At 37.7% G+C, this 14,262-nt stretch overlaps 2 protein-coding genes across 3 annotated transcripts; one reads left to right on the top strand and one right to left on the bottom strand.

The window, feature by feature from the left end:
- Nucleotides 1-311: 311 nt before the first annotated feature.
- Nucleotides 312-4,702, bottom strand: LOC587799 (5-methylcytosine rRNA methyltransferase NSUN4). 2 transcript variants are annotated; one of them, XM_030995492.1, is made up of 5 exons: nucleotides 4,581-4,702; nucleotides 2,619-3,498; nucleotides 1,947-2,107; nucleotides 1,508-1,632; nucleotides 312-999 (listed from the first exon to the last, which is right to left on the bottom strand). In XM_030995492.1, the coding sequence occupies exons 2-5, from the start codon at nucleotides 3,382-3,384 to the stop codon at nucleotides 723-725; spliced, it is 1,329 nt and encodes a 442-aa protein (XP_030851352.1). In that variant the 5' UTR covers nucleotides 3,385-3,498; nucleotides 4,581-4,702; the 3' UTR covers nucleotides 312-722. The 2 variants fall into 2 exon arrangements, with proteins under 2 accessions (XP_030851352.1, XP_792601.3); XM_787508.5 differs by having other exon boundaries at nucleotides 4,453-4,681.
- Nucleotides 4,703-4,721: 19 nt separating this feature from the next.
- Nucleotides 4,722-13,959, top strand: LOC587822 (ubiquitin-conjugating enzyme E2 J1). The gene is made up of 7 exons (XM_787530.5): nucleotides 4,722-4,998; nucleotides 6,464-6,537; nucleotides 7,212-7,343; nucleotides 8,399-8,483; nucleotides 9,516-9,621; nucleotides 11,884-12,007; nucleotides 12,586-13,959. The coding sequence occupies exons 1-7, from the start codon at nucleotides 4,971-4,973 to the stop codon at nucleotides 13,147-13,149; spliced, it is 1,113 nt and encodes a 370-aa protein (XP_792623.2). The 5' UTR covers nucleotides 4,722-4,970; the 3' UTR covers nucleotides 13,150-13,959.
- The last annotated feature ends 303 nt before the right edge of the window (nucleotides 13,960-14,262 follow it).

Genomic DNA, 14,262 nt, shown 5'->3' with positions numbered 1-14,262 from the left:
TAAAATCTGACATTTTATCTCAGAGAGATAGAATACCCCCACAACATTTTTAAATCGGTATTCTGAGATTCATAAGATAAGCAGATTTGTGATGCGATAACCATTTAGAAATGCTGTTAGATTTCACTGTCATCATGTTCAGCCAATAGAATCACTTTCTGCCAGTCTCTTGGGCTAGAGAGCATTTATTTATTATTTATTTAAAATGGTTTATTTCATTAAAAAACATTCGCGGCCCGAGAGCCGAATTTCAGTTTCTTTTACAAAGTATACATCAGTGACAAAGTAACAAATTTTAGCATAAAAGTAAAGTGCTGAAGATGAAAATGTAGAAATACTGTTTATATGGTGAACTTTTTGTCTTGCTATCGAGTCCTTATCAGTCGACTGAAATACATGGGTCCGGCATATTTAGCCGTTATGCTGTGCACAACAAGATTGTGTTATAAGGCATAACGACATCAACCGATTCAATTCACAGTGGCTGCATAGTATAAGAACATGGAAATGTAGAAATACACAAATGTACTGTTGATATGGTGAACTATTCGTCTTGCTATCGGGTCCTTATCAAAGGACTGAAATATATGGGTCCATAATTAGTTGTTATTCCGGTCACAACAAGATTGTGTTCTAAGACCTAACAACATCAACTAATTCAATTCATCATGGCTGCATAGTACAAGAAGATGGAAATGTAGAAATACTGTTCATTTGTCATGCTATCGAGTCCTTATCAGTCGACTGAAATACATGGGTCCATAATTAGCCGATATTCTGGGCACAACAAGCTGCCCATATCGGCAGTTCGGGAAGAAGCTGAAGACATCCCGGTAGGCTCTTGCTAAAGGTGAAAGGTCAGCTACGCTCGTACTGATGTTGAACTCCTCTTGGCATCTTGTGATGGCATTTTGGACTACTCCATCGTTTTGTAGGGGTGACATGGTGCAGGTCGAGTAGACAACGGTCCCTCCTGGTTTGACAGCCTGGAGACCAGCACTGGTTGAAAGAATGGGTAAAAAATAGAAGGAGGTGATGAAAGGGGACAAATCAAAAAGGAAAAAAAAATGATCATGTCTGTCTTGAAATTTGTTACAGTATATATTTCTGAACCAAACATGTACATGTTTTTCATAGACACGGTAAAATTTATTATATCAGAAATGAACACTGTGCGAAGGGTCTTATGTTATACCGGTAATTCATTTTTCGTCATAACCCTGGTTTGTTAGCCTATGGAATGTCAGGTAAATGAAGTCTTTTGGAGATTGACTTTATACATTGTAACTGTATGCAAATCATAATTTTCTTAAGTTGTACACTTTAAAGCCCATCTGCACTAGTTGGCCAGGAGGGATTAGACCTCCCTACATGGTCACTAACAGGTGGTTATCTCATCAACTCAGCTCTCAATTAACATAAGAAAAAGGCATTGTTTGCTAAATAGAGGACACAAGTAGCTATAATTAGTGCAGTGGGGCTTTAAAACCCTGCTATAATTCCTTACCACAGAAGGTCTGTTTGAAGTTCAGGCAGGTCCCATCTTTCTCTTGATCGACTCACTTTGAAAAGGTTGTTGTCTGCTTGGGTTGCAGACACTCTGTCTGTGGAGCATGGGACATCCACCAATACCTGTATAGTGTAACATGCTGATTAATTACATGTAGGTACTAATATATCCAGGATACCACTGTCCACAAACAAAACATAAAGACCAATTTACAGAGCAAATTGGAGAGGAGCTTGCAAAATACTTCATAGTCCCGCCTATTTGTGTTTTTCATCAGTTTTGCTCAAACTTTCACTGACCCATTTCTCTCATATTTTCTGCTTTTATTAAACCTAACTTAATATCAGAGTGGCCTTCCCCTTTAAGAAATGGTCATAATTTAGAAACGGTCATTAGGGACAAACACAAAGCCAAGTACTACATGTATAGTACCTACCTTGTCATACGCCATTGGTTCTATCTGACCCCATTCACACCCGTCTAACCCAGACACCCGGATTGCTCCACTGGTTCTGATACTCCTAGGTAAGCACAGGCCAAGTACTTCCTGCAAACGTCGTTTCCGGGATAGTACTTTCTCATTGGCTGTCAGGGTACCTATATGGATCATAAGAAACAGTCAACTTTAATGAAGCAGCTACTGGAGAGATTTGTTTAATCTACTAGATGTCAGGCAAAAATTGTACATATATTTTGTTGATTTTTGTTTTCCTTACCAATTCCAATTATTTTTAATGAATTTGTAAATACCCGGTACTTTTTTTAAATTATGATTAATAGCTTGGTGCCTTAATAAGTTTGTAACAACATCATATTGTAATTATATTAATTATATATAAAAATTTTGTATTGCGATGGATATTGGAACCAAAACATTCTTCACTATAATTCATTCTCCCACACATTGTCCTATGTCTATGAAGGATGAATGCATAATACCAAGTCATATGGCTAAGGGACATGTCTCATAAATGAAAACAGTAATTTATGGTGGTCAAATGATCTATGAACGATAGATATTGTATACAAAGTTCTAAAGAAGAGATAACATGCACCAAGATAGGAGAGGAAAGGGTTAGCAATGGAAAGGGGTGAGACTGGAACTCACTAATCAGCATGGTCTGTAATATTGCAACTGACTTCCCTCCTGGTCCAGCACAAAGGTCCAGGACCACATCATCTGTTCTAACATCCATTGCCAACACCGGGAGGACCGAAGCTGGATCCATGATATAATACTGAAGATTTGGTTCCTCACTACCCCTCTTCGCCTGAGGCAGCCTCTTGAAAGACGACTTGTTCATGAAGCATCTCAAGTGGGGACTTATCTCAAGATCAGCATCCATGACTTTGATTGGGTTAGCCCCAGAGGGTTCGGACACCAGCTCACTGTGGCCTCTTTCCTCCAGCTCAAGCTGCTGAACGAGGTCCATTCTGTGCTCGTAACCGGTGGCAACAATGTATCTGCCATCCCACCACGGTTTTGTTGGCTGCCTCGATTCTCTGACTTCGAGCTCCCCCATTCCAAAGTCTCCTCCTTCCTCCAACTCATCTTCATCTCTTGCTCTGACTAACATTTCTCTCTCCTGGAGCTTCCGTGCTACCTCAAGATCATCCAACCCCGTGCTTCCTGGATTGCTGATGGATTCCTCTACCGCTCCGTTTCCATTTTCAGGGGCATCCTCAGGGGCATCCTCAGGGGTGTCCTCAACCCCTCCTCTCAATCTCCCAGGCTTAGTTTCCCTCTTTATCCTGAGGCGTTTGACATCTCCTGCGTGCGGCTGAACAAAGTCTTCCACACCTATCGAATGCAGCCTGTCCACTGTCTCTTGCACGTCACTGTAATTGTTGAGGAGAGCCCCTGAGCTCTGCATGGAAAGCAAGGCCAGGCGAATAGACGGCCACTGGTCTCCAAACAGTGGCCGGTAGTTTTGGTCGAAATGTTTCAGGGCAATTTCCGTCGGGTCATCCTTATGTTTTCCATATGACTGCGAATCGAAGAGAAGAAAATTATAATTAGGGTAAACTAATATCTATTACATTCTTGCATATAAAAACTGGCTAAGCAATTAATGCACTTGGATTAAACCATACACACATTGGCTTGCAAAAGAAATTATGAAAAATTGATCAAAATAATGCAGTATCACTCATATCAGTGAACAGGCACTGGTCGAACTACTTATCTGAAAACTCTCAAAAATAACAACTTGTAGCAGGATATGTCCTTGAATAATCTGCTTGCCCTATTTTAGAGAGCATGCAATGATGGATTAATGTAAGTCGAGTACAGTACATACACATATTGACAGAGCTACAACTGATACAGCTAGATCTAGTGCTCAATATTGGGTCTTGGAAAGACAATTGGAATTCATAGTCTCCCTTGCAAAATCTGTGCAGTGTCATATACTTAAAGAAAAAAATGCTTTTAAAAATGTGTAAAATATATGGAATAGAATTAATCATCCATTACAAAAAAAGAGGCCTAGACCTCTATATTAATAAATAGAGGAGAAGATTTGTCAAGTCCTTCATTTCATTAATTATCATGTTTGTTTAAGTTTCATTTTCACATAAATCCTGACGTTATATCCTGACTGATGGATCCTGTCAAGTACCGACGTAGAATTAGAAGTAGTGCGATACTGCATATTCTATTCTAATCCCTTAAATAAAATACAAATCTCATCAAATCATTTTCATATTCTTCCCTGATAGACCTATAGACCTATATCAAAGATAATTTACACAAAATAACATATAACACTAATTAACAAATATCAGTTAAATTGTCGTCTTTCATTACTTATTAACTTTGGTAGAATCAAGATTCAAACTGATTGATGATGAATCTAGTAAAATTTTAAAAAACAAAGTCATTTTGAGTTTGACTCAATGAAAAGGTTAACATCTCATGATGATTGAGTATACAGTATTACCAGTTTTGTTTTGCCTTTTGTCTTTTTCCCTCTGCTAATTTCTTTGAAGTGTCTCACTTGAAGAAAAGTAGAGATTCGCCTGGGCATGTGTGACATCATGTTGAGAAAACTGCCTGCTAATTAGTTACCTCAAGAAAATCCAACAATCACACATCACAAGCACAATGCTCACTCACAATTAATCCTGAGACAGCTTACAGTGAGAGCATGAGCAAAAGTCAGAGATATGAAAACACTAACACACGTGTGGTGGTTTGTTGTCATCCGGCCCTTTAAACCATAATCCTCTATGATTTTCCTAAACGTACGCTGGTTGGCCAATAAAGAATAATGTACAGAGTTTTGGCAAATCACAGAGCGCCATACATTAGAGAATGCTGATAGAGGAGTATTCACCGACTCGTAATTTTCGTAAATGAGAGAACGCCACGTCGCTTTCAGATAAATCCGTTCCCAGAGCGAACGTAGAGGAGAATTTTCAGGTGTATTCTAGGCAACATTTTGTGAAATATCTCACCATGCAAGCATATTCAAGAAGGAGCCCGGGTGAGTATTAGAGATAGAATTTATACTCTTTTTCTTGTATTCGTGATGATATCAGTCCCACATGTACAATTGTGTGTAGGCCTAGTGTGTGTTTGTTGTTTCAGCAGTGCATAGTATAGTCTATCTACAAATAGATCTATAGACAAACAAGTACAAACAATAATAGATTTTCAATGACAATGTACGTTGGTATTGAAGAGTGTGTCTGTTTTTGTTCTATTGGCTCCAATAATATTAAGAGTGAGACTAGACTAGATGAGTGGAGGTCTACTGACCCTGTGTAAGACTGAAAGATTGATGTCTCAATGCATGTTGCAGGTTGAGGGTTGACCAATTGATGAACACAGTTGATGTTATTGACTTATTCTGCTTTATTGAAAATGAAAATGAAAATTGTCCTATGGCCATATATACCCATGACAAATGTTTTGCTTTATAATGACCAATGTCCCTAATCAGTAGGGGCGCGCAGGCGCTATAGTCCGAGAATAAGGATCGTCCGCATAAACGAGGACGATTAGACTAGGCCTAGGGCATGTAGAACTTTACGCATTTAGCGCTGTAGTGAGTTAAAGTGCTCCCATTGGCTGATCTGCTTGAGCGGTTTCGAACTTAAGTGAGAGAGGGCTCACTTAAAGAGAAGGTTGAGTTCTGGGAAGAGGTGAAAAATAATTTGTAAGCGTTATAATTCTTATTATGCAAGTGTGGAAGAACATCAGATAAGACATGTTCCCTGAAAAGCATGGCTCTTCAAATGCCTTCATATTCTAAATATGTCATGTAACATTGTAGAACTCCAGGGTAGGATTTTTACGCCACATGTTCGTGTAGTCCCATATACATGTACATCTGTCTGTGTACAGTGTTTGTAACTTTACCAAGACTTGGCCAAATTTCTTATCATTTTGATGATTCCAGAACCTTGCAATACACACAAATTCTTATATGCTAGATGATCAACCTTTTCTGGTCGATTCCACACCGTTTCTTTCACAATGCAATGGCATGACCAGAACTCAACTTCATCTTTAAGCAGAAACTTCTTTTTACATGGTTGTTATTGTAAAGTATTAAGTACCAAATTGGCAACCCGAAAAACAGCTAGATCTATTGATGTTCTAACTTCTATTTTCTTTTTTTTATCATTAAAAGAGAGACATAATGCCGTAATATTGAATAATAATGTATAATTCATATTTGTTCTCAGACTGCAATATGCTTCAGGTTACTATTTACCTCATTTTTCTTCTAATACCAACCCAATTTAGCATAGCGGATTAATTCCCCTTTAACACATATGATACCAAGCCTGAGATGATTGGGGCTAGAGTCTGTGGAAAATGGGGGAAATCATATTCAGTGAATATGATATTTTCATCCTTGCATTCATTTGTGCAATAATTAGATGTTGATTATTTTGATAGAATGAATTCTTAATTTTTCATATTTTTTTCTTCCTCCATAGCTGTCAAGCGGCTGATGAAGGAAGCTCAAGAATTGAAGGAGCCTACTGAGCAATACTTTGCTCAGCCACTAGAGGTAAGTGATATTATATTTTGTTCATAATTGTATTAATATTTATTACAATAATCATGCCTGCATTATGAAAACCAACAGAGGAAGCAAGTCTCAATGTTGCCAGTTCAGGTATCAACAGATAGTTGTTGACAGCTGGTCACACCAGCAGTCCCTGCGACGAGAGCCCCGAAAAAGGCCATACAAATTGGTTCATTAAATTGCTAAGATGATGTTAAGTATCACTACTCTACTTAAAAAATTAAAAAACAACTACCGGTAGACATTCATAACACATGTTACAAAAGAAATTTGTGGAACAAACAAGGTAATAGAGTGGAAGTGTGCATTTATATCGGAGAAAGGCAACATTGCATGACACAAAAGCAACTATATGTAGATCTGCATGTAAAAGCAAGCCTACGAGAATAAAATATATGATTGGCAGTAAGTACATGTACCTTGAAAGGAAAATGTCAAGGTAAATGGTAAAATGGTTCTCTTCCAGCCTATTTGATTAAACCTGTTAGTCTTTTTGAACATTACCTTATCCCCTACTGTAACTGTACATTATATTTTAATCATGGTTATAAACGCATAGTCTCATTTTAGTCTGTGCATCTTGATCAGTTTTTATACTTACATATAATTATAATACTCTGTCTCGTTCTTTTTTTTTCTAACCCGTTCACCAACAGGACAACTTATTTGAATGGCACTTCACAGTACGAGGCCCTCCAGACTCTGACTTCTCCAAGGGTGTGTTCCATGGTCGTATCACTCTACCGCCAGAGTACCCCATGAAACCACCCAGTATCATGCTCCTTACAGTGAGTAGTCTATTCCTTTTCATGGCAATCAGTCCACATTTTGTGGTTTGGGACAGTGTATTTTTATTCAGAGCCCTTCATGCAAAACATATGCTAGATGCACGAGTAGAGGGGGCAAAATCTCTGTACATACTACATCCATTTTTGTTTCATGGCTATTTTGTGTTCGATGTCAGGGATTTTAGAAAGGAAAATAAGTTTTGACATCACATTGAAAATTAAATGATCATTGTTTTTCTATAAAAATTGGCAATTTTTCAACTTTTTGACAATATTTCCGCCAATTGTAAATCGTTATATTTTATTGAACAATGGAGCATTAAAAAGAAATATATTATAGTTCCCAATTTAAAGGACAATATGTGATAAATTTAGCCCTAGAAATAAATCCTGTCCTAAAAGTGTTAAGTTGTACACTTATATTACCAGTAGGTAGTTGATGAGTTTGAGGGTCTTAGAATTGATAGATACTCATGATAATAGACGAGTCAGCAGTCTGGTTTGTTATGATGGTATAGGTACTGTACATGTTTATTCAACTACGACGGATACCGGATATTCGGATATCGCATATCGTAACAGAAGTAAGGGCCATTTAGTGCAATGTTTTATGTTTATATCATGTCTTTTTTTATCCATTTTTTACGAATAAACAATACCTTGATTTGATCGTCACGTTAGTACTACCAGAAAGAACCATCAATCAATGGTCATATCATGAAAAGAAAAGTTGGTAAATGGTCATATCAAGAGGCCTTCATAACATGTGTTTTGTTCCATACTTAACCACCATCATCATAAATTGTTAATACACCTGATGTGTTGATGACATTGTCAGCCCTACAATAGCTTGAATCTGACCAAGTAACAAGGATATATCCTTATTTATTTAGATGCTTTTTTATGTTTTTATGTTTTCATGGTTCTTGGTGTATAAAGATAATAAATTAGTGGACATCTTGGAATTGCCCACAAAGGCCACAATTATCAAACTGAAACATGAGCATGAGAGTTTTAGCATCTAAGTGTTCTATCTTTACATTGTTTATCATCAGCCTACAGGAAGGTTTGAAGTGGGCACCAAGATTTGTCTTTCCATCTCTGGCCATCATCCTGAAACATGGCAACCATCATGGAGCAGTAAGTATGCATCTATTCTATCAGCTCCCCCACCCCCCCCCCCCTCCTCTCCCTACATGTACCTCCCTCCAACATATACTCACATACGCTCCTCCCCAGGGTTGTAGACCAGAGAGTGTAAACACACACACACTTTAAAAAAGACTGAAGACTCTCTATTGATTGGGGTTGTGTACAATATATGTTGCGCTAAAAAAATAGGCGGTCTTCCACAAGAAATCTGCGGTATTCCATAAGAAATCAACATCTTTTGGATGCTTAGTCGCCTCCTCATTAAAAGCCTGCTTTTGCCAATACTCATATTGATGTTAGATATTTTGCACAGTCAGGAGGGAACTGTGTTCTTTGGAGCCAAATTACAAAATAGATTGTTCCTTATGTCGCACAGGTACATTTATATATTCCTTTATGCTTGAATATTTTATGATATTCTAGTTTGTTCACACAAGAGAAATAAAACTATACATGTAAATAACACATGTGTTAGGATTTGGATATTTAGACATTTATGTGTATTCAGTATAAAAACACCCATGTTCCTACATGTATTTTGTTTCACCACTGGAAATTCTCTTTTAATTCTTGCAATTATATCTAGTTTTTCATGAATGCATTTACGGATGAATACTAGTAACTTGACTATGAAATCCTATGTTAATTCTATCAAATCCTATGACGTATGTTAATTTGTCTCCCTCTTTTATCATGATTATTAGCATACATGTGTAGACCATTTTCGTAATGTAACCAAATTTAATGCACAAGTCTTTGTGAAGTGCCTCAATACAAATTATTTCATTCACCTGATAAAAATAATAGTAATTCAATAGTCAGGATGCGAACTGCATCAAGTGTTGCTAGGTAGGTCAAGCCATAATGTTTGTCCAACCTGGCAACAACTAATGTATGCAGTTTGGTTACATTACGAAAATGGCCTATCGTGCAGAAATGAATATTGTAAGAATGTTACTGTGTCATAGCACTCTAGCAGGTAAGTTTTTTAACAAATCATTATCTCCTTGTATCCTTTAGTCCGAACAGTACTTTTGGCCATCATAGGCTTCATGCCAACAAAGGGTGAGGGTGCTATAGGCTCGCTAGACTACACACCTGATGAGAGAAAAGTGCTTGCCAGAAAGTAAGAAATCCATCTCGTCATTTCTTTTGCATCCATTTCCTCTCAAATTATCTTTCATTGAGTGCTTCAGTGAGAGCTGAAGGAACGTTTTGATAACAAACAGACAGACAGTTCAAGATACTATGTCCCTTTTGCAGCCAACCTCAAATTCTGTAGAACTTTGCAGGAATTATGAATATGTCATGTATATCCTATCTGTGAAATTTAAACGTTAGCAGTGTCCTTATATTCAAATTATGCAAGGAAACCCGTTTACTTGCTAGACTTCACTATCAGACACTATTGTCAGTATTAAGTGACTGACTGGCTTTTTCTTCTTCTTTGGTAATAACATACATAAAATGAGCTGTAAAGGATTTGTCTACTACAATAACCCACTTCTTGTAATGGCCAAAATTAAACTGATTGAATCTTTGCGCAGCATAAAACGTATGACCATGCGGGTACAATGGTCTGAAAATCAAGACTATTACTTATTGGCTCTATAGTTCTTAGTCGATTTGACAACTAATAGTCGTTATTTTCCCACTTAAAGAAATTTTCAAGCCCCATTTTTTTAAAGGTAAAGACCAGTATTGGAAACGCCCCAATTTCAAAAATGAAATGGAAGCTCTTATTACCAATCATATGAAAGAATATGTTTTGAATAATACATGATGATAAAAATGTTGACGGGAAACCGCCTACTAATTGATATATTTGGTAAATTAGTGTATCTCTTGCCTGTTGAGAGATACAAATGCACGTGTCGTGCACGTGTGTGTAGTTCCGTATACATCTTTCTGTGTACAGTGATAACTTTATGAAGACTTGGCCAAATTTCTTATCATTTTGATGATTCCAGAACCTTGCAGTACATCTATGCTAGATGATCAACCTTTTCTGATCGATTTCACAATGTTTCTTTCACAATGCAATCGCATGACCATAACTGGTCTTTAGCTTTAAGGGGAGTTCAAAATTAGTATTATCTTTCAAATGCCATTGGAATTTAACCTTTTCATTTTTGGGGCCTGCAAAGGACATAGTACCTTTAACAGACATGCAGGTATTAAAGGGGCATGGCAAAAAACGCCATGTACTACTTTTTTTGGACAACTGCACATAAACGAAGAGTTGATTAACTGGGTTAGCACACGCTAGCGTTCGCGAAAAGGCGCGAAACAGAACAAAGTACTCTTCAGGCTTCGGTTTCGCGTATGTTGCACACAAGTGAATACTGTGGTCACGTCGTCCAGTCGTATTATACCCGATTGGCCCTGGTTCAGGCCAAGGGAAAGACACATAGTCTCATCATGCTACAGCCCCTTTAAAGATTTGAGGCCATATTTGTAAATGATGTCATGCTAAAAAAAATATTTAGTCACAAATCTAAATTTTTTGAGAATTCATTGGTCAATGTCTACAACAAGCTGGCTGTGTACGTGTAGGCCTACAGCCAAGAGAGAAATTCGCTTTTAAGTACCATTGACAAGTTTTGGGTAGTTTCTATTTTTAATGTCTAATGACAACACAAATATGCACATATTTATTTTATGTCATTTCCTGGAACCTAAAGGAGCATAACAATAACAAAGAATACAATAAAAATGAAGTACAATTATAAATACAACAACAAAAGAAAAGAAATCATCAACTTATACCTCTGGATTACAAAAATAAATCAAGTTTCTGTAGGAGGCTCTCCTTTTTAGTTGATGATATAATATATGTCATAAATATACACAATTACATGTACATGTATATAATTCAATTTCAAGAAGATGCCAAAGATTAATCATGAGATCATGAATTTAAAACAATTATATGCAGATCGTTTTGTCTGCACACATTCTATTATTATTCATGCTACCGGGTACATGTATTGAGATGATAGTACCGTAGCTCAATTTCCCCTTTGGGTTTGCTCATTACCGTACTTGGCAATCACAATTTATTTGTGTTCATTTGTAGCCTTCGATATTAGTGTTAAATTCTGTGATGTATTATTTTTCCATAAATTACTAGGACTCAAGACTACCATTGATATATCATTTGAAGTATTGTATGCATCCATTTTAAAACAAAGAGGTGTTGTGGTAGAGTGGTTAAGTCGTCGGACTGTGGATCACAAGGTCCGCGGTGCGTGTCCCACCACGACACTAATGTCCTTTGGCAAGATATTAATCTACATTTGCCACTCTCCACCTAGGTATTAAATGAGTACCGGTATTTAAATATCCAATATTTTTATTATTATTATTACTATTTATTGCGATGCAGATCACAAGAATGGAAGTGCGAGACTTGTGGCACACCAAACCGTAGCATCCTCCCTCCTGTCACCGCCAAGTCAGCAGCCATACAGAAAGAAGCTGCAGAACTGGCAGCTCAAATCCAGTTCAAGGTACCGTAATTGGAAACTTAACGTAAACCTCATAACACTATCAACAATCCGACTGCAAGCCAGTTTTAGAAGAAATTGCCGTACATAGGAATATGAATATAAATATTCAAAATGTTACATCTTCATGATTTGTTTCTCTGTGAAAAGCAAAATAAAAATAATAAGGTATTTAGGGCTTCCGAGTTGGAAAAAATGCCTGATTGCCTGTGAAATTGCAGGGACACCAAAGCAGTCACAAGAATGTCTCTGACTTGAAGACTAAAACAAATATTAGGTAATGGGGGAGGAGAGGGGGTGTTATGGGTATCTCTTTACGTTTGAAATAAAAGAAAGGGGATATCCATCCAAAACTTGCTACAAGATGTATTGGGTTTTTGTACCTTGAGATGTATGATGAAGTAGTCCAAAGAGCTGTCACCCCAAAAGCATACAACAATTCTTTTTTCAGCCACTCCAAATCTAATGGTCTTCCATGAAAATAATAAAATAAAATTGTTACTATGCCAACACATCCCTCTTCATGAATAACTACCATACGTATTTACTTTTACCGGTACCCTGTGATTGCATTTTGACAGAAAGAGGAGAAGAAGCCATCGAGTACATCAGAATCATCCCCGCCCCCTCCAGCCGCAGCCCCAGGGAACAACCATGTGCCTCCCCCCGTTCCACCGCATCCCTTCAACGCAATGAACCCTCCTATGGGTCCAATGCAGCCCCCTTTTATGCCTCTACAACCGAACTTCATGATGCCTGGCCAGGGGCAATTTGGCATGGCCAACAACCACAATCCACCGACACCTCAGCAGCCATCCGACGTCGGAAACGCCCAACCGCAGGTGGCAGCAGATACAAACAGTACCGAACCTTCCAGTGGCAATCAGGCGTCTGCCTCACTGCCCGTAAGCCAATCATCGTCTACCAGTAATAGTTCAAACAGTGACGGGCTGAGACAGAGAACTAATGTTTCTAGTCAATCCAATGTGTCTCCCCCTTCCGGTGGGCATAGCCCCCATCTGACAGAGGAAAGAGGACTCCAGGGGATACTATGCCCCCTCGTTACAATGAGCATCTTCAGCTTCGTCATTATCATCCTCATCTTCCGAAGGTTATACACCACGTATGCCTACAAGTTCTCATGATGGCTCGTCCTTCAGACCTCGCTTACGAGTGATGCGGTTGTGCACCTCAAGGAGTAATACCATGTGCTAACTACGAACTAGTCTATTAGCCATGTACAATGCACAAAATTTGGAAAGCATTAATTTTAGCCATGAAATATTTCCCAATTGGATTTTGTTTTAAAAAATCCAAAGTATTTTACAAAATATTATTTGCAAGAGGGCTTTATACAAATGTGGTCATTTTGTATTATTTTGTCACGAAAGGATGAGGAAAGTATATAGGTGTAGAAGTTATAGCCTTGCTCGAGTATCCCAAATTTAAGAGCAGTTCGGTAAGTGCTTCATGAGTCATTCATCCTCGATTTCCTTACGTGTTGTCCTTTGGGTAGGATGTAAAGCTGTAGTTCCATTTGGGCCTACATCAATGTATCAATCATGAAGGTTGCATGGTTATACATCTCATCAGAAACTAATTGAAAAGTCCCAAAGGTGACGATATGGATACTGATATTTACTTTCCAAATGAAGGCGTTTTTGATTTTTGAAATTCTTCTCTGTGTTTTACTCATATTGTTTATATAACTTGATCGCTTTATATATACCCCTTTAGTTTCTCTCTCCCTCTCTCTTTTTAACAATTATGTTGACAAAGTATAGTACTTGAAGTACGAGTCTTCCAAATGATATTTGTCCTTCTCTTGGATGTGTTGGGTAGTAATATATTATATGAAATAGTTCTTTGCCATGTAACTGTACATAAGAGTATTATTTTGTTTCAAAATACCATTCCAAATATATATGGAGATAATAAATAGAACAGTAAAGTAATTGGCAGTTGTGGCATATTTTATTTGAATGTCTCTGTGTGGGTGCATTGTAAATTCAATATTTTGGGGGAGGTAGATGATTATGTACGACTAGATTTTCGATGAAATTGCAAGTACCGGTAAGATGTAAATATATTAAAAAATAGATTCTATGTGATGAAAGTCTTGATCGCTAGCATGACTAGCCACATTGTGGGGGTAATGTAGCCCTCCAGTTAGAGAGGTTTGATGTAGGTGGAGCCACACAAGTTGCATGTCTGCCCATTGACTTATACATTGAGGAAGTGAGACCTTCTTCTGCAAG

The sequence above is a fragment of the Strongylocentrotus purpuratus genome, unplaced genomic scaffold (assembly GCF_000002235.5).
Source record: "Strongylocentrotus purpuratus isolate Spur 01 unplaced genomic scaffold, Spur_5.0 spur5_scaffold_21, whole genome shotgun sequence".
Classification (NCBI taxonomy): domain Eukaryota; kingdom Metazoa; phylum Echinodermata; class Echinoidea; order Camarodonta; family Strongylocentrotidae; genus Strongylocentrotus; species Strongylocentrotus purpuratus.
Note: the sequence above shows the minus strand (reverse complement) of the source record. Positions and strands in the feature narration are given on the sequence as shown.